The sequence below is a fragment of the Schistocerca serialis genome, chromosome 6 (genome assembly GCF_023864345.2).
Source record: "Schistocerca serialis cubense isolate TAMUIC-IGC-003099 chromosome 6, iqSchSeri2.2, whole genome shotgun sequence".
NCBI lineage: Eukaryota > Metazoa > Arthropoda > Insecta > Orthoptera > Acrididae > Schistocerca > Schistocerca serialis.
In genome coordinates, this window is record NC_064643.1 from 414,210,079 (window position 1) to 414,231,132 (window position 21,054).

A 21,054-nucleotide genomic window follows, 5' to 3' on the forward strand; every position below is an offset into this window, starting at 1 on the left:
TCCATACATGGCTACACTCCATACAAATACTTTCAGAAACAACTTCCTGACATTTAAATCTATACTCAATGTTAACAAATTTTTCTTCTTCAGAAATGCTTTCCTTGCCGTTGCCAGTCTACATTTTATATCCTCTCTACTTTGACCATCATCAGTTATTTTGCTCCCCAAATAGATGTTCATCTTATATCCTCCTTTCAAGACACTGTCCATTCCATTCAACTGCTCTTACAAGTCCTTTGCTGTCTCTGACAGAATTACAATGTCATCGGCGAACCTCAAAGTTTTTATTTCTTCTCCATGCATTTTAATACCTACTCCGAATTTTTCCAATTAAATCGGAATTAGATTAGGAAATGAGACACTGAAAGTAGTAAAGGAGTTTCGCTATTTAGGGAGTAAAATAACTGATGATGGTCGAAGTAGAGAGGATATAAAATGTAGACTGGCAATGGCAAGGAAATCGTTTCTGAAGAAGAGAAATTTGTTAACATCGAGTATAGATTTAAGTGTCAGGAAGTCGTTTCTGAAAGTATTTGTGTGGAGTGTAGCCATGTAGGGAAGTGAAACATGGACGATAACTAGTTTGGACAAGAAGAGAATAGAAGCTTTCGAAATGTGGTGCTACAGAAGAATGCTGAAGATAAGGTGGGTAGATCACGTAACTAATGAGGAGGTATTGAATAGGATTGGGGAGAAGAGAAGTTTGTGGCACAACTTGACTAGAAGAAGGGATCAGTTGGTAGGACATGTTTTGAGGCATCAAGGGATCACAAATTTAGCATTGGAGGGCAGCGTGGAGGGTAAAAATCGTAGAGGGAGACCAAGAGATGAATACACTAAGCAGATTCAGAAGGATGTAGGTTGCAGTAAGTACTGGGAGATGAAGAAGCTTGCACAGGATAGAGTAGCATGGAGAGCTGCATCAAACCAGTCTCAGGACTGAAGACCACAACAACAACGACAACATGTTTCCTTCTCTCCCTTTTCCTACTCTTGAATTCCAGTCACCCATGACTATTAAATTTTTGCCTCCATTCACTACCTGAATAATTTTTTTTATCTCATCGTACATTTCGTCAATTTCTTCGTCATCTGCAGAGCTAGTTGGCATATAAACTTGTACTACTGTAGTAGGCGTGGGCTTCGTGTCTATCTTGGCCACAATAATGCATTCACTATACTGTTTGTAGTAGCTTACCCATACTCCTATTTTTTTTTTATTCATTATTAAACCTACTCCTGCATTACCCCTATTTGATTTTGTATTTATAACCCTGTATTCACCTGACCAAAAGTCTTGTTACTCCTGCCAGCAAACTTCACTAATTCCCACTATATGTAACTTTAACCTATCCATTTCCCTTTTTAAATTTTCTAACCTACCTGCCTGATTATGGGATCTGACATTCCACGCTCCGATCCATAGAATGCCAGTTTTCTTTCTCCTGATAACAACGTCCTCTTGAGTTGTCCCCGCCCGGAGATCCAAATGGGGGACTATTTTACCTCCAGAATATTTTACCCAAGAGGACACCATCATCATTTAACTATACAGTAAAGCTGCATGCCCTCGGGAAAAATTACGGCTGTAGTTTCCCCTTGCTTTCAGCCGTTCGCAGTACCAGAACAGCAAGGCCATTTTGGTTAGTGTTACAAGGCCAGATCAGTCAATCATCCAGACTGTTGCCACTGCAACTACTGAAAAGGCTGCTGCCCCTCTTCAGGAACCACACATTTGTCTGGCCTCTCAACAGATACCCCTCCGTTGTGGTTGCATCTACGGTATGGCTATCTGTATCACTGAGGCACGCAAGCCTCCCCACCAACGGCAAGGTCCATGGTTCGTGGGGGGAATAGATAACTAGTGTAAAAATATTTACCTTTGGCAGTGCTCCTATGCTGATTGAAATATTTTTACACTAGTTATCTATTAGGGCTGAAAGAAAGTAGGCCACTTCAACCAATCGGAGGTTTCATAACTCACCTGGTTGTGGGCAGGAACCACACCCACTCCCATGACTGAATTTGCAGAATAATTGTTGGAAAAACATTAGCATAGGACATCAATTGTGATTTTGTTCTATGTTAAGAATTGTATCTTAATTTTTTTGCAACCCCAAAAAATTTTGCAGCTGAGGCATCTGCATCATTGCCCCTGTCCCCCTCCGATGGTATTACCCTGCACTGTTTATGAGTAAACATTTACCTGATAGTAATATGTAGCCAAAACGTGCTTTCCGGTGTAAATCAGTGTTTCATTTTAGCTCTGAGAATAATTATATCCCTGTAACTACAAAAATTTAATCTGAGTCACAGGATCATGTGAAAGTCGCTGGGAAGCATGCTATCCACCAAAAGATATTGCCATAAGTTTTCTGAGTGGCATACTAATTTTTGGTAAACATTTAGAAACACAAAAGAAATATATTGTTTCTGCATAAAATTTTGTATTAAAAGTTGCTTTTAACAAAAAATATTAAAAACTAGCTTTTCTGCCACAATAGTGCATAGGCAACCTGTATAACACATTCTACATATTCGAGTAGGCAATAATCAGAAGCTGGCAAACAACTTTGACAGTAAGTTCATAAGAAGGTCCTACATATGATAGCACAATATTCCGGACAAATGTTCATGCTACAGAAACTTTTTGATTTATTTTAAACTAAGAAATATACTTCCAGTGACCTATGAAATAGCTAAATCAGATATGGTTGGGTTTATGTTGAAGGTATTAACTGTTGTACTTTTTGTGCATAAAATGGACTGGGAGAAGTGAAATCCATACACTACATGACATACACGACAAGTGTGATATGAATGTGGTCATCAGCTTAGAGCATTGTGGCTAGTGAGATAATTGTTTGTCTAATTTCTTCCAATATCAAAGATATATTCAGTAGCTGCATAATTTAATAATACCTCTGCAAATGTATGTAACTACAAATACAAATATTATTCTCAATGCTTTATGAACAGGACCTGCTGGAGGTGGGGTCAGCAGAGAGGAATTTATTGATGGAATAGCTCAAGATATTCTGAAGAAAATCCCAACACTGTTCAAGATTCAACAGATTCGCCAGAAATTCTATTCTAAGATGACACCTATCATTATTGTACTCATACAGGAGCTGGAGAGATTTAACAATTTGCTGGAGAGCATGAAGAGGACACTGTCATTGTTACGAAAGGTTCCTCATTTTAGATATTAGTTACAGTTGTCATTAAGATTAAAGGTTTTCATTCGTAGTTATTATATCAATTATATCACATTGTATTCTGCCTTCTGTTTGTGGTGTGGCTTCTTTGTTTTGAATAGGCACATAATGTTATTTTTGTTTGTTTACTTATCCTACAGATGCAATTTTTGGCTACACTATCAGTAATTTTGTTAACCATAGCTGCACTGTGTCTCATTACTGGGTAATTTTTGTCATATTATTTATGTAGCTGTGTCACTACTGACACATATGTAATATTGCTTGGAAATAGCAGAACTCAAAACGTTCTCTTCTGTTCTCATAATTACTATTAGCCAGAGGTGTGCCTTCTAAATTACATTTTGTATTAAATATGTCCTATGTAATCATAGGATTTTGCTGGGGAAAAGAACAGAATTCCAATAGAACAAATTTAAGTATGATGTACATACAGTTTGAGACAGACCACTATATCACTTCGTACTGATGTCGATGATAGACATGAGTTCTGAATGGAGCAAAAGTTTATTAATATTACAATGTTCACTCTATTGGCTCTACTGAAATAATAGTCTGTTCATTGCTACACAACCAGTTTGCTCATATTTTTGTGTTACACAATTTGACATGAGGACACACGTAAAGAACTCTGTAAATGCTTGTTAAATGTCTTATGAGTTACTTCAGTAGAGTCCATAAGTGGATGGCTAATAAACGGGTAGACATGTAAAAATAATAATTATGGTTCATTGTGGTGCACATTTTGAACATATATTAATGAGGTGCTTAAGACATTTTGCTGGCTGATACGGGACTGGACCAGATTTATCAAATATTGCTGTTAGAGGAATTCCTCCTTTGTATAGAGGAGGAAGCCTTGTAGCATCATGATGTAACGCTTCTTGCAGTCTAGGCTTTTACATCACTGGGCAAAGATAACATGCTAAGGAGATTTATGAACTCCTTGAATTCGTGGACGTGTATATATCCACTTTTCTGTCTGGACCCAAAAACATTCAACATATTGAACATTTTTTCAGATTTAGTCCAAGCCAAGGGTGACATTAAGATTGCAATGTTGCCCTTGTCAATAAGCATTATTGCTTTTTTTCCTTCTCTCAGTCCCCTAAGTCCTGTAAAATCTTTTTTGAAGATGGTGAACCTCAAGATTGGTGTTATGGTGTGCATTTTATGGGTTTAATGGTAGAATTCTTTTGTGGTGTCCACACGTAACAAAGGACAATAGTCTCTGAAAATCATTTTAATCTGTTTTAGGTACAACTTTGAAGTGAACTTGGAATTTATCCCTCTGCCCAGGATGTACTTACTAAATGATTAACAAATGGTCCGACATTGCGCGTTATCCCAAAATGTAACAGATTATGCACACCTTACATAAAAATTTTGTCTGAGAAATTTTGAAACACTATATTACCTGAAAATAATACGTAGGTTCTGTATTCCCCAGAATAATCTTCATTGTTTATGTTACAATGAAGTCTTCAAAAGAGTTCATTGTGCTAAATGAAAAAATGATTTTCTAGTTACCAGTGTTGCTAGAAATACCTTTACTCCCATTTCAGGGTAATTTATTTTATTTATCTTTATTGATATTTCCATGCATGAAGCAGTTCATTGGTGACCATCTCACGTCACTTAAATCTGCCCTCCCATTCTCTCTATCTGCCACTTGCAACAAAACTACTTGCTACAAGGTCTCATTAAGCACACCTACTTTACAAACATCCGACTGGACATGATGGTACTAAAATAAAGAAAAGTAAATCATATTTTTAGGAACTTTATTTTTGAATCAGGTTTTATTATACTTTTATCCCCCCATGAACCAAGGACATTGCTGAGGTGTGGCTGTGTGCCTCAACAATACAGATAACCATACTGTAGGTGCAACCACTATATAGCGATTTCCATGGAGAGGCCAGAAAAATTTGTGGTTTTTGAAGAGGGCAACACCCTGTTCAGTAGTTGCAAGGGCAGCAATCTGGATGACTGACTTATGTGGTCATATAGTGAACATCCCCTTACTATGTTGGAAGTGCAAACAGCTGAAATCATGAAAGAAGGTATTACACATGGAAGATTGGAAGAGGCTTGAAGAAACCAGAAGGTTTCAGACAGATTATAAGATGGTGAGACAAGATTTTAGAATCATATTTTAAATAGCAAAACATTTCCAGGGGCAGAAGTGGGCTCTGACCATTGTTTATTGATCATGAACTGAAAAAATTGAGGAGGTGGTACATGGGTAAATTGCTACATGCACAATTCAGGAAACTGGTGTTGTTAGGAAGGTTCCAGATAATGCAGGTAGTAAAGCAGTCATTGGATCCAAATAATGCAGGTAGTAAAGCAGTCACTGAAGTGAAGCACAATGTGTTGGGCAGCATGCTCAGAAACTGGTTGGTCCAGCTGTCACAATTTGGTGATGACTGTTCATGTGGACAGACAGCTTGTTAGCTGTCGTGCCTGCATAGAAAGCAGCACAATGGTTGCAGCTTATATTGAAGATCACAAGGCTGTTTTCACAGGTAGTCCTGTCTTTGATGGGATAGGAGATGCCTGTGGCAGAACTGGAGTAGGTAGTAATTGGAGAATGTATGGGACAGGTCTTTCATCTAGGTCTGTTACTGGGATATGGGCCATGAGGCAAGTGATGGGGAGCAGGAAGAGTAGGGATGGACAAGGATATGACTTAAATGTGTCGGAGGGTTGGGGAAGATAGTGGTTAGGATACTTCTCATTTCAGGACATGATGAGAGGTAGTTGAAACCTTGGCAGAGAATGTGATTCAGTAGTCCCAGTCTTGCATAGCACTGAGTCATGAGAGGAGTTGGAGGTGGTATGTGGCTGGAGAGATAAGGCATGAGAGATCCATTTACAAACAAGGTTAGGAAGGTAATTTCAATTTGTAAATCCCTCAGTGAGGCCCTTGGCATATTTGAGAGGGACTGCTCATCACTACAGATGTGACAACCAAGGGCAGCTACATTGTATTGAAAAGACTTCTGGGTTGGAATCAGTAGCAGCTGTGGAAGTGGAGGTATTGTCAGTGGTTGGTAGATTTGATGAATCTGGAAATACTCATTTAGCCATTCTTGGAGTGGAGGTCAACATCAAGGAAGGTAACTTGTTGGGTTGAGGAGGGTCAAGTGAAGTGAATGGCCGAGAATGTGGATAAGTTGTCCTTATCCTTGGTCCAGATCACGAAGATGCCATCAGTGACTCTTAACCAGTTGAGGCGTTGGGATTCTGGGTGGTCAGGAAGGATTCCTCTAGATGCTCCCTGAACAGGTTGACATATGATGGTGCCATGCTAGTCCCCATTGCTGAAACATGGATTTGTTTCTAGGTGATTCCTTCGAAGGAAAGGTGATTGTGGGTGAGGATGTAGTTGGTCACATTGACCAGAAAGGAGGTTGTAGATTTGGAGTCATCAGGGATTGGGAGAGGTAGTGTTCAATTGTGGCAAGGCTATAGTCATTGGAGATATTAGTCTAGAGGATGTGACATCGCCAGTGATAATCAAGGTGCCACAGGAACTGTGGAGTGTCGGTGGAGGCAATGGCTGGTGTCTTTTACATGTATGTAGGAGGATAGATTACTGGTAATAGTCTGCAGGTGTTGGTCTATGAGAGCAGGGTAATTTCGCAGCACAGTATCCAGCCACAATGGATCTCTCCTACCAACAGCTGCTTTTCTCAGCTGTGCAGGTAGGAGCTCTCACTAAAACATACTCTTCATTTCAGAATGAGATTTTCACTCTGCAGTGGAGTGTGCGCTGATATGAAACTTCCTGGCAGATTAAAACTGTGTGCCCGACCAAGACTCGAACTCGGGACCTTTGCCTTTGCGGGTAAGTGCTCTACCATCTGAGCTACCGAAGCATGACTCACACCCGGTCCTCACAGCTTTACTTCTGCCAGTATCTTGTCTCCTACCTTCCAAACTTTACAGAAGCTCTTCTGCGAAACATGCAGAGCTAGCACTCCTGAAAGAAAGGATACTGCGGAGACATGGCTTAGCCACAGCCTGGGGGATGTTTCCAGAATGAGATTTTCACTCTGCAGCGGAGTTTGCGCTGATATGAAACTTCCTGGCAGATTAAAACTGTGTGCCCGACCGAGACTTGATCTCAGGACCTTTGCCTTTTGCGGGCTAGTGCTCTACCATCTTAGCTACCGAAGCATGACTCACACCCGGTCCTCACAGCTTTACTTCTGCCAGTATCTAGTCTCCTACCTTCCAAACTTTACAGAAGCCCTTCTGCGAACCATGCAGAACTAGCACTCCTGAAAGAAAGGATATTGCGGAGACATGGCTTAGCCACAGCCTGGGGGATGTTTCAAGAATGAAATTTTCACTCTGCAGCGGAGTGTGCGCTGATATGAAACTTCCTGGCAGATTCGGAAGCTCAGATGGTAGAGCACTTGCCCACGAAAGGCAAAGGTCCCGAGTTTGAGTCTTGGTCGGGCACACAGTTTTAATCTGCCAGGAAGTTTCATATCAGCGCACACTCCGCTGCAGAGTGAAAACCTCATTCTGGAAACATCCCCCAGGCTGTGGCTAAGCCATGTCTCCGCAATATCCTCTCTTTTAGGAGTGCTAGTTCTGCATGGTTCGCAAAAGAGCTTCTGTAAAGTTTGGAAGATAGGAGACGAGATACTGGCAGAAGTAAAGCTGTGAGGACTGGGTGTGAGTCGTGCTTCGGTAGCTCAGATGGTAGATCACTTGCCCGCGAAAGGCAAAGGTCTCGAGTTCGAGTCTCGGTCAGGCACACAGTTTTAACCTGCCAGGAAGTTTCATATTCTTCATTCCTGAAACCCACTGGCCTCAACCTTCATTGGTCTCTCTCCTCCACTTAGATATTCCCTTCCCTGCTCCCACACAAACAATACAAAAGTCTTTTATTTTGCCAACACACCTACAGTCTTTTCCAACTCTGCCTCCCCCCCCCCCCCCCCCCCCCCCTCCCTCCTCCCACCTCCAGACAGCCTTGTGACTCTGCATTTAGCTGACTTAACCTGTTCCAAGGTACCTGCACACTCTCACGGGCAGTGCAACATCTTACTCCATCACTATCCAGTTATGCCTCCTGGTTCCCATCCCATGCCTCCTTCTTACACTCACCATCCTCCCTAATTGGTGTTCATGTAAGGCACAGTTGCCATATACAGTTAGTGACCAGAGACAGTGGCCATGGCTGTTTATTTTTTATTTATTTATTTCTTACTCCATCAAACCAACTGTGATAAACTCACAAGGACATAGAGTGTGTCAGTAAACAATCTATACATTGGTAATATTAAAGCAGTCAATCATACAAAAGTTATACTCCATGTTTGTATTACACATATGTGGTAAGAATGACAGATTAGAGCAAACATTAGACACAGAAAATGAAAAACAAATACAAAACTAGTTAAAATAACTATGAATATTACAGGAGTATTTTGCCAACACACCTACAGTCTTTTCCAACTCTGCCTCCCCCCCCCCCCTCCCTCCTCCCACCTCCAGACAGCCTTGTGACTCTGCATTTAGCTGACTTAACCTGTTCCAAGGTACCTGCACACTCTCACCTACATCATTGCTCATATTTACATTATGGTATATCACAAAGAATTTCTGGTCCACAGATCTATTAGGTTTTTTCATTGTGGCTACAAAAACTCTTCCAAATTGTAAAATGCTCTGTGAAAGATGAATGGTTATCAAAAGAGCATTAGAAACTTTTGCACCAGGGAACTGCACATCCTTTTGCATCATAGTCAGGTTTTTAAAATTATTGTGGAAATTGTGCTTTCTCATAGTATCACATCCATGGTATTCAATATTTCTTTTTAAAAACTCAGTATCTTTGCTGATGAGACACATAAGAGAAAATAAATACTGGGAAATAACAGTATGAATTTTTAGTTTCCAGGAAAGGTTTCTACAACTACATGTAGAGCCTAGGCCACTCATTATTCTTCCAACATGTTTTGGGACCAAGAATATTTCCAAGAATATTTTCTTTGCTGGTGTTTGGTTTCCCCAAGATTTAATACCACATGTCATAAAAGAATGGAAATATCCATAGTACGTTACTTTCATTGTGTCTGTATTTCTGCTCTTGGAGAGAATGAGCTGGGCAAAAATCTATGAGCTGAATCTCTTCTGAAGATTTATTATATGATGAGACCAGTTTACTCTAGAGTCAATTACAACACCTGAAAACTTTACAACACCTAAAAACTTTGTTGTTTCAACTCTTTCTGTGTTTTCTGTGCCACACTTCACAGTAAATTCATCCTCAGTATTAGCAGTTGCAGTGAACTGAATATAGCTAGTCCTATTAAAATTCAATGAGAGTCCACTGATGCTAAAACATTTCATTACATCAATAAGAACCCTAGAAAATCTTCACCTGTACGAGCATCAATCATAATGTTGTTGTCATCTGCAAAAATGCTAATATAGCACTGTAGCTTTGTACATTGAGGTAGGTCATCTATAAATATGAGGAACAGTAAAGGACCAAGAATGGATCTTTGGAGCACCCCACATTTAATGGAACCAGGCCACTATAGATCTCATCAGCACTATCTACTACTACTTTTTGTCTTTTAGGTATGATTCTAACTACTTACTTGCTACGCCACTTATTCCTAATGGGTCTGCTTTCTGTAATAGGATTCAGTGGTCCACAGTGCAAAATGTTTTTGATAAGTCACAAAATAAACCTATTGTTGCCATTTTGTCATTAATTGAAACCAGAACTTTATTTGTGAAAGCATAGATTGATTGTTCAGGTGACAAACCCTTTTGCAAACCAAACTGACTTTTGCTACAAATGTTATATTTATCTAGATGTTCCAAAATTCTCATATCTAGAATCTTTGAAAAAGCAGTTAGAAAGAAAACTGGCCTGTAATTCAGTTTTGTCACCTTTCATTGAAAAGGGGTTTTACAACAGCATATTTGAATATGTCAGGCACAGTTCCTTGTTGTAAGAATGCATTGAAAATGAGGCTAAATACACCAATAATAGAAGCACAGCTCTGATTTAGTAGATTATTACAGATGTTATCTACCCTGATGGAATATGTGTTCTTGGGAGAGATGATTGTTCTTTTACTTTCAGATGCTGTGATAGGTCTAACGTCAATTTTACCTGTAGTCTTTTGCTTAGGACTCAGAACTTCATTAACAGAGCCCTTGCAGCCTATTTGTTCTGGAACTGACAAGAAGTGGCTATTGAACACAAAGTTTTCCTGTATTCCCATTATACACTCCGAGGGCTGTTATTGAGGACTGTATTTATTATTTTGAATAAAGACTCATGTTTGCATGTTTCATGATATACAGGGTGTTACAAAAAGGTACGGCCAAACTTTCAGGAAACATTCCTCACACACAAAGAAAGAAAATATGTTATGTGGACATGTGTCCGGAAATGCTTACTTTCCATGTTAGAGCTCATTTTATTACTTCTCTTCAAATCACATTAATCATGGAATGGAAACACACAGCAACAGAACATACCAGCGTGACTTCAAACACTGTGTTACAGGAAACGTTCAAAATGTCCTCCGTTAGCGAGGACACATGCATCCACCCTCCGTCGCATGGAATCCCTGATGCGCTGATGCAGCCCTGGAGAATGGCGTATTGTATCACAGCCGTCCACAATACGAGCACAAAGAGTCTCTACATTTGGTACCGGGGTTGCGTAGATAAGAGCTTTCAAATGCCCCCATAAATGAAAGTCAAGAGGGTTGAGGTCAGGAGAGCGTGGAGGCCATGGAATTGGTCCGCCTGTACCAATCCATCGGTCACCGAATCTGTTGCTGAGAAGTGTACAAATACTTCAACTGAAATGTGCAGGAGCTCCATCATGCATGAACCACATGTTGTGTCGTACTTGTAAAGGCACATGTTCTAGCAGCACAGGTAGAGTATCCCGTATGAAATCATGATAACGTGCTCCATTGAGCGTAGGTGGAAGAACATGGGGCCCAATCAAGACATCACCAACAATGCCTGCACAAATGTTCACAGAAAATCTGTGTTGATTATGTGATTGCACAATTGCATGCGGATTCTCGTCAGCCCACACATGTTGATTGTGAAAATTTACAATTTGATCACGTTGGAATGAAGCCTCATCCGTGAAGAGAACATTTGCACTGAAATGAGGATTGACACATTGTTGGATGAACCATTCGCAGAAGTGTACCCGTGGAGGCCAATCAGCTGCTGATAGTGCCTTCACACGCTGTACATGGTACAGAAACAACTGGTTCTCCCGTAGCACTCTCCATACAGTGTCGTGGTCAACATTACCTTGTACAGCAGCAACCTCTCTGACGCTGACATTAGGGTTATCATCAACTGCATGAAGAATTGCCTCGTCCATTGCAGGTGTCCTCGTCACTCTAGGTCTTCCCCAGTCATGAGTCATAGGCTGGAATGTTCCATGCTCCCTAAGACGCTGATCAATTGCTTCGAAAGTCTTCCTGTCGGGACACCTTCGTTCTGGAAATCTGTCTCGATACAAACGTACCGCACCATGGCTATTGCCCCATGCTAATACATACATCAAATGGGCATCTGCCAACTCCGCATTTGTAAACATTGCATTGACTGCAAAACGATGTTCGTGATGAACACTAACCTGTTGATGCTACATACTGATGTGCTTGATGCTAGTACTGTAGAGCAATGAGTCGCATGTCAACACCAGCACCAAAGTCAACATTACCTTCCTTCAATTGGGCCAACTGGCGGTGAATTGAGGAAGTACAGTACATAATGACGAAACTAAAATGAGCTCTAACATGGAAATTAAGCATTTCCGGACACATGTCCACATTACATCTTTTCTTTATTTGTGTGTGAGGAATGTTTCCCGAAAGTTTGGCCATACCTTTTTGTAACACGCTGTATTGCAAGTTTTTAAATGCTGAGTACCGCAGAAAATATATTTTTGTACTATAATAAAGAATAAAAGTACTTTTTTTTTTTTTTTGAATTTTCATAAGTTACAATGTTGTTTGTAACATACTTCATGGTAAATCAGCATCTGAAAGTTACAGCTGCACTTTCTGCAAGCATCAGCAACAATATCTGGCTTGGAAAATCATTTATTTTCCCCTTATCATACCATAACTATTGCATAGATAGTGCCATATTTTCACGTTATCTCTTCCAGTAAACCTGCTTCTTCTAAGGCGAGGTTTGAAAGTGTATTCATGACATATTATAACTATCATATTATGGAATGTGTATTGTCTGCATTTATCATGATAAAAACAAAGAAATAAAGTTCAAATCAGTTTCAGGGAATCAGTAAATTTTATCCAAGCTTTTTCTCATGTCTAACACAGATCACTTTTGGGCATTAATGGGTTAGTTTTTAAAGGGAATTTGTAATCATTATAGCATAACAGGTTAGAATTTGCTATGAATGGGTGTGCAGGGAGTGCTACTGAGAGACAAGGTTACTTCAAGGACTATGGTTTCCTATGGGTACTGTCCTCTCTATAGGACATTTACGATCTATTGGCATACATCCACTTGACTATGAACGACATGTAATTGTTAGATTTAGGTTCCCTGTTGATATATTTCCCTTATACACATTTTAATGTGCAATTACACGCAATATTGTGGTACTGTAGCAGACAAGATGTGTTGTGAGTGCTGAATTCCTCATCTGTTCCAACTCCCTGAGTGCCCTTCATTCTCTCCAGTGATTGTACCCTCCAAATACAGTAGTCCAGAGTATCCAGGATGCCCTCCTCCACTTACAAAGACAGGGGAAGGAAGTGTATGTCTGCTAGGTGCCAGAGCACATGGATATTAAGGCGAACAAAATGGCAGATGTAGCTGGCAAGGAGGCATGTAACCGTCATCAGATAATACAGTGTGTCATCCCTCTCCATTGGTGTTGAAGTACAAAATCATGCATAAGTGGGGAAAAGAGTCTCTGGAAGTCACCAAAAATAAGCTGCATCTGGTAGAGTCCACAATGCACCCATGGCATACCTTCCAGCCACACAGGGGGAGGGGGGGGGGGAGAGATACTCCTTAATTGTCTTCATGTAGGACACAGGCCTATACTATGTGGCTTGCTCCAGAAAGAGGACACTTTAATGTGTGGTGCTTGTGGGGTACAATTACTAGACTGTGTATTATTTTCAGACCAGAGGGCGACAAATCATTTGCCAACAGATTTTCCCTTGATTTTAATTGACAACAAAATAAATGTGGTATTACTTTTAAGGTTTCGTGAATTGTCCAACTTATACCCCAAAATTTTAGGGAGAAGTTTTAAATGTGTTATCAGGGTAGCTGGCTCATCCCTGTTTTTTGTAAGTGGTCAGCTAGTCACATTTTCCTCTTTAGGTATTCTAGTTCTTCTGTTGTATGATTTGTGTTTTAATTACAGTTTTAGAACATTTCAGCATTATCTTAAGGGATTGTTTGATTGTATGGTTGACCATGAGTGAGTGTAATTTTGTATGTTCCCCCTCATTGTTTGATGACATTTTCAGCCATTTTAATCACATTTGTTCCTACTAATTTTTGTATGGGCACTGATAATCTTACCATTAAGCACCCATAAACTACACACACACACACACACACACACACACACACACACACACACACACACACACACACACACACAATTTGTTATCATTATCTAACAGAAAACCTTATTATTATTGGTGGCTGATATGGAGCAATGCATGTCTCAATTGATTGGCTAATTGTTGGCATTGGTGATTTTCAAATAGTTAGTAGGAACTAATTGGATTTAAATTGTCACCGAATCTGCAGCTTCTAGTAGGCCTCACCAAGAACCATCAGTGAACACCAAACCACATAAAAATCCTCTTCAAGATTCAAAACAGGAAATTCCAGAATGTTACTGAACAATAACACCGATGATTACAACACCAATGACAACATTTATTTAACATCTCGAATAATCAGGGTAATTAATACATGATTTGCATGTAGAAAAAATAGCATATTTAGTGCCTAAGTAAAGTTCACATCCTTCTACAGTCACCTACAAGACCAGAGTGTTTTTAAAGTTCAATGATTTCAGAATAATTAAGAGGAACCAGAGGGAAAAATACACAGCTGGTGCCTAACACCATCACCTTTGACACAATAGTTATACTGGCATACACCAACGAATTGTAATATCCATATGATATATCACACTGTGCAGGAGAGAGAGGGACCAGGAAGAGCTCAAGATATTACACCCATCTCTGTAACCAACATGTTCAACGTACTATCTTCCACTGAAACTGTATCTGAGTCAGTTGGGAAAATTTGGTGTCCCTTGTCAAGGGAAAGCAAATGCAGATAGTTTTGGATGATGATGATGATTGGTTCGTGGGGCACTCAGCTTTGCAGTCATAAGCAATCATACAAAGTCCCAATTTTTACACAATCCAGTCTAGCCACTGTCATGGATGATGATGATGATGATGATGATGATGATGATGAAATGATGAGGACAACAAAACACCCTGTTTCAGGGTTGAGAAAATCGCCATTCCAGCCAGGAATCGAACCCAGGACCCCGTGATCTAGAAGTAGCAATGCTAGCCACGAGACCACAAGCTGCGGACACAGGTTTGGGGTCTATTAATCATCAGCTGTTTCAGTGTGTCTTAAGTAATGGTATGTCTGCAGGAAATGACAGTAAGGTATGAGAAGGGTCATCTTGTTAATTCAGTGTGTATGCCTGGTGGTATCATTCAGTGTGCTGAAGCAGCTGTTCTGGCTGTCATTGAGGTAAGAGGGTGCAGCCAATAGCAGATTGTGGAGTATAATGTAACGAATAATGCCACCAACTAGCAGAGAAGGTTGTTAGAAAAGCCTTACTCATGAAATTCTGCGACATTGTCTCCAGAACAGGTCCCCTGGTTCTGAGTTGAGAGGTAGGCTTGAAGAAGACATTTTGAAAGTTCTGTGACAAGTTATGCTGCAACATCCTAGAGGTGTGCCATCAGGCTGAGAACTGTATGGGACCCCTAAATGGGTCAGAGGTTTATTCCACCTACTGACCTTATGGTTGACTGTGAGTGAGTTTCTTACAAGCATCTTACTTCAGATAGTTATAGCTGTAAGAGATCTAGACAAATCAGGGTAATATCCAAGGAAATATCCCCACAGAGATGACTAGGAAGTGACTTGTAGAGGCATAGGGTACACACTACTTTGCGCCATACAGTGCCTCACAGAGTATGTATATAGATGTATTAAAAACATAGTGATCAACTACTGAAGCATTTGCAACAAAATACCAGAGTCTGAATCATTCCCAAAAATCAGTGTTTGCCTAATCCTAGGTACGAAAAGCTGTCTAAAATCCAAAATTGATAGCAGTGGTATCTTTTTGGTACATATAAGTGTATATCAGAAGGCTAGGATAATGAAAGAACTGAGGTCCTGTAGCTGTCACAGTAGACAAGAAACTCAAATCCATTGAAACAGAAACTGAAGCAGCATGCAAGATTATTTGGGCAAGACTCAGTATCGAGGATTGGCATAAACTTATAATTTTCTGTCAACCCCATATGCAAATCAAAACTTTTCATAAAACCTCATTTCACTAATACAGATGTCTCCTAATCATATTGCCATGACTGAAGGAGATTTTAATCATCCATCAATCAGTCAGGAGAATTAGTTTTTTGTACATGGAGGTCATGACATTCTTGAAACATCACTAAATGCTATAATGTGACATATACCCTGGCCCAAAATGATTGAAGTCATTGTAGACAAGGGCTTGTGGCTGGGTGAAACCCAGTAGTTGGGAGCTACTGAAAGGCCAAAGTGGCTGCCCTTGACCAGTGAGTTAGGGAAAATGAAACTGGGTTTTACCAGGATAAAGTGGATGGAGGAGAGGACAGCTGGCTTCATTGCCAGCACGTGGATGATGGAGGTAGCTCCAAAGATGGCAGGAGTCAGAATGAGACCGAATATGGCTACTTTCAATTATTTTAAGAATCAGTAGTAATTTTATGTTTCATTACGTGCAAATCCAATCATATTGACATACTTATGGCACTGAGGTGCATCTATTCACACATTAACATCATAAATATCACAAAAACTACAGAAGTTAGGTAGTAACAGTAAATGAATATTCCTAGAAAAACCTTTAGAAAATTAATAACTGCTGAACACTTCATTCAATCTTAACAAACAAGCATTGGATGGTAGCTTATGACTCTAGCTATCATCCCTGGAAATCACATATTTGTATATATTTTATTTATTATGTTATTACATTTCTTATGCCACTGTGTCAGATCATCATGTTCTTCAAGTTACATAGAAAATGGATGTGGTAAGGCATTCTCTATACCTCTCCCTGCTTAACCATGTAACACATGTGTAAGTAATTGCTTGATTTCTAATTTATTTAATTAAAAATTAATTCATCCAATATTAAAAATCACCCATGATGTAAAAGTGGTAACTTGTTTGTAATATTTGATACACCATATAGACAGAGCATAAAAGAATCCATGTACTGAGCAGGCCAACTATATTGTCTTACATGTTTTAAAAACTAGTTGTTTGTTATTTGTCATAAGTGTGCAACCAAAAAATTCATGTTTTAATTAATTATATACAGAATAATGTGTTCAGTCTTATTGGAATTCGAAGAAAAATAGCTTTCATTTAAGCCATATGTCAAATTTGTAACTTTATTTTGGAAAATTGTGGTTCATTTATACATTTTGGTGGAGGTAAAGTAATGTCTTAAGCTCTCAAATGAGCAGTGGCTTCTGATCTTTCTGTGTCTGGTGGTCAGCCTGTAATGATTGGTCCTGAGGTAACATGTTGGTGATCTGCTAATGTGATTTCAGATTTGTAAAAGTGATAGAATCTGTGGGCAAGCAGCCATGCAATACTTTAATATTTATTTGTACTTATAATATTTCAGAGCCACATGGGGCTTATACTCTGTGAAATGCCTTCAAATTTATTTTCTGAGCATTAGATGATGTGCATGCTTGAACTTTAATTTATTTCAGTTGCATTTTTGGAATTAATACTGGATAGAGAATAAGAATCTACTCAGGAATTCACATTTTAATATGTAACAATATTATGAAAAGGGAAGTTGTAGATGACAGACATCATGCGCAAGCGCGCGCGCATGCACACACACACACACACACACACACACACACACACACACACACACACACACACACACACACACGACTGCAGTCTCAGGCAACTGTAACCACATGTTTTAATATGTTAAGTAACTGATGAAGAGGTCCACCCTTTGGTGTCATCTACATCAATTTACAATTCAGAAGAATATATTCCTTTTATCATTTATTATTACAATTTGATTTTATTGCAATGTGTTTTACTTAATATTTCACATTACATGCCAATGCTCATATAATAAGACTGTAGGATCACAGGTTATGACTACATTTTACAGCAAGTTTAGTTGCTGAGTATGAAAGCAGTCATAAATGGCTCACTCCTATTACCGCATCAAACCACAGTTCTAAATTGAGCTGTGCATTGCTCAATACCATGCTTGGAGGTACAGTCGCAATGTCTTTTCTGGAAACTACCTAGAACAATAAGTTAAATAAGGTAAGGACAACCACTCACCCATAGCAGACTGATGTGTGGAGCACAGCTACGTGCAACAGAAAACAGTATTTACGTTAGCTTTGCAGCTCTTGCTCTTTTTATAGAAAAAAATACAAACACAGCCACAAAGTCACTGAAATGCAGACTCCTGCAGCCACAGTGAGGCTCACTAGGTGAGATTGTACATATGAATGTGTAAACTTTGCTAGAAAGAGATGAAAAGCTCAAAAGCTAGTGTGAATACTGTTATCTGTTATGTGTATCTATGCACAAAACATCAGTCTGTAACATCAGTCTTTTACAGGTGAGTGGTTGCCTTTCCCTTATTTTATGTATTGTTCCATCGAGAAATTTCAATTACTGTTGTAAACTACCTAATGCAGGTAGTTTAGAAGATCACTCACAATGGAAATATATTGGATCTAATGGCAACAAACAGACCTGACCTCCTTGAGGATGTTGGTATTGAAACTGGTAATAGTGACTATAAGGCACATGTAGCAGCATTGATTACTGGAGTTCAAAGGGTAAAAACAAGTAGTAATATCTATGAGGAACTTGAAACATTTGGTTCTGGACAGGAGCATGTAGGAGAACTGTGGCTGAAGTTTAAAACAAATCTTTGAGAAAAAAAACCTAGAAAACAAAAGACCTGGAGGTCCCCCATACAAGAGATCGGCGAATATCAGATTGACCACATTACCATCTCCTATTTCGTACAGAAAGAGATCCATGATGTCCAAGTCCGCAGAGGGGCAAACATTGACTCAGACCACTACTTAACACGCATTAAAGTGAAATTCACCCGAAAAAAATTCTATCCGAAGAAAACACACATGATGAAATTTGACACACGAACAATCAAAGAAACCAATCTGAAGGAGGGGTGGGAAAAGGAACCAGCTGACTCTTGGGAAAAATTTCAAACAAAAATTACAAAGAAGGCAAAAGAACTGATCCCATTGAAAAAGAACACAAAACACCCCTGGTGGAACTCTGGGTGTGAAAAAGCGCTGGAAGAAAGAAAGAAAGCCTTTCTGAAGTATAACAGTAAAAAATCCCCAGAAAATCTAGATCACTTCCACAACACCAGAAGACAAGTGGCAAAAACAATCAGACAAGTCAAGAGGAAGTACCTCAAGGAACAGTGTGAGTCTATTGAAGAAAATTTCCGTAACTATAATGTACAAGACTTCTATAAGACCTTTGCTGGGAGAATCAATGGATACGGCTCACGAAATCTATGTTTCAGAAAACCAGGTGGAAAACTAGCGCTCACAAATCGGGAAAATTGCGAGGAGCTGGCAAGATACTTTTCCGGACTCCTCAATTGCCCTGAACCTTCTTCAAGATTCCCTCAAGAAACTGCTATCTACACAAATCCAGAATCCCCACCACCTACACTAGAGGAGATCCAAAGACATATTCACAGACTGAAAAACAACAAGGCATCCGGAGAAGATAATATCACTGCAGAACTACTTAAAAATCTTGGACCAAATTCCCTCAAAGAACTCACTCAAATCATCACAGACATTTGGCAGACAGAAAAACTACCAGAAGATTGGAAATGCGCCCTAATTCATCCACTGCATAAAAAGGGAGACATGGCAGATATAAACAACTATCGAGGAATCTCCCTTCTCCAAGTCACTTATAAAATCCTCTCAGCTTGTCTTCTTCAACGAACACAAGAACAACTCGAACACAGTATTGGTGAATACCAAGCTGGCTTTCGCCCTCACCGATCCTGTGCAGAACAAATTTTCAATTTGAAGACAACACTAAAATACAAAGCAGTCAGAAACAGTCCGATCATTTGTTCCTTTGTTGATTTCGCAAAGGCTTATGATTCAATCGATAGACAATCTCTCTTTATTATCCTTGAGGAGCTAGGACTCGATCCGAAAACCCTAAACCTTATCAAAGAAACGCTCACAAACACAACTTCTAAGATAAAATTCCTGGGTGAAATATCAGAGCCCTTCCTGATCAAAACCGGCGTCAGACAAGGTGACGGCTTGTCTCCACTCCTCTTCAACCTTGTCTTAGACAAAGTCATCCGAGAATGGGAAAAAGAACTGAAGAATCAAAATTACTGGAAGCCTATACAACTAGGAAGATCTAAAGCTGGTATTAAAATTTCATGCTTGGCATTTGCAGATGACGTGGCCATTCTAGCAGAAAACGAGACCACAGCAATTAAACAGATAGACATTCTCAAAGAATGCGCCCAAAAAGTTGGGCTACAAATTTCCTTCCAAAAAACCCAATTCATCTGCTCAAAATTTGAAACTCAAAAACTGACTACAAAATATGGACAAATTGAGAGAGTTCCATTCTTTAAATACTTAGGCGAGGTCCTAGAACCCACAGGGGGAGAGAAAACTGCACAAAAAGTTCGACTGCAAAAACTGAAAAGAGCATACTGGAAAACCCACAACATCTACAATAAAAAGTGTTTCTCCATTCACTCAAAAATACAACACTACAATACAGTAATCAAGCCCGAAGCACTATATGCCAGCGAAACACTCACACTCCATAGAAAAGGCAACCTGGAAGGCATCCTGAAAGAGGAACGCAAAATTATCAGAAAGATTCTTGGCCCAAAAAGAACGGAAGATGGATACAGGTTACAGTCTCGGAAAACTACAGAAAAATTATCTAACCTCACCGCAGACATCCGGAAAAGAAGACTAAAATTTTACGGTCATATCCACAGACTCCCAACACCCAGACTCTCCCACAAAATTTTAATATACATTGAAAAATTGAAAACCATACCCTGGATACAAGAAACCAAAACAGATCTAGCAAATGCACAAATAAATTCTTCAGAAGTTATAAACAGAAATGTATACAGGCAAAAAATCAATAGTTGGAAAGTACAACCCGAGAATGAAGTTTGCAAGAGACAGGGGACAAAATGGACAGAGGAAAGAAAGAGAATTCATGGGGAAAGAATGAGAGAAGTTTGGAGAATTAAAAAATTGAATCGGAAAAGCTTTGCGTGATCCGTATGGGTCCAATCGCACATAATAATAATAGTTGATAATACACACTGGAGAGACGTGCACCTATTAGAATCCTTAATGATGGGAGGGGTCCTCCATGGTATACAGTATCTATGAAGAACCTTCTAAGGAGACAGTGACTCCAGCATAATGAGAGTAGAACAAAG

General features: G+C 39.5%; 1 protein-coding gene across 1 annotated transcript in view; it reads left to right on the forward strand.

The window, feature by feature from the left end:
• The window catches only part of LOC126484896 (dynein axonemal heavy chain 10), a 1,141,797-nt gene that overhangs the window by 1,074,600 nt on the left and 46,143 nt on the right, over window positions 1–21,054 (forward strand). The window contains exon 65 of the mRNA XM_050108495.1: window positions 2,983–3,194. Within this exon, the coding sequence (XP_049964452.1) occupies window positions 2,983–3,194 (212 nt within the window). The remainder of the gene's footprint in view (window positions 1–2,982; window positions 3,195–21,054) is intronic.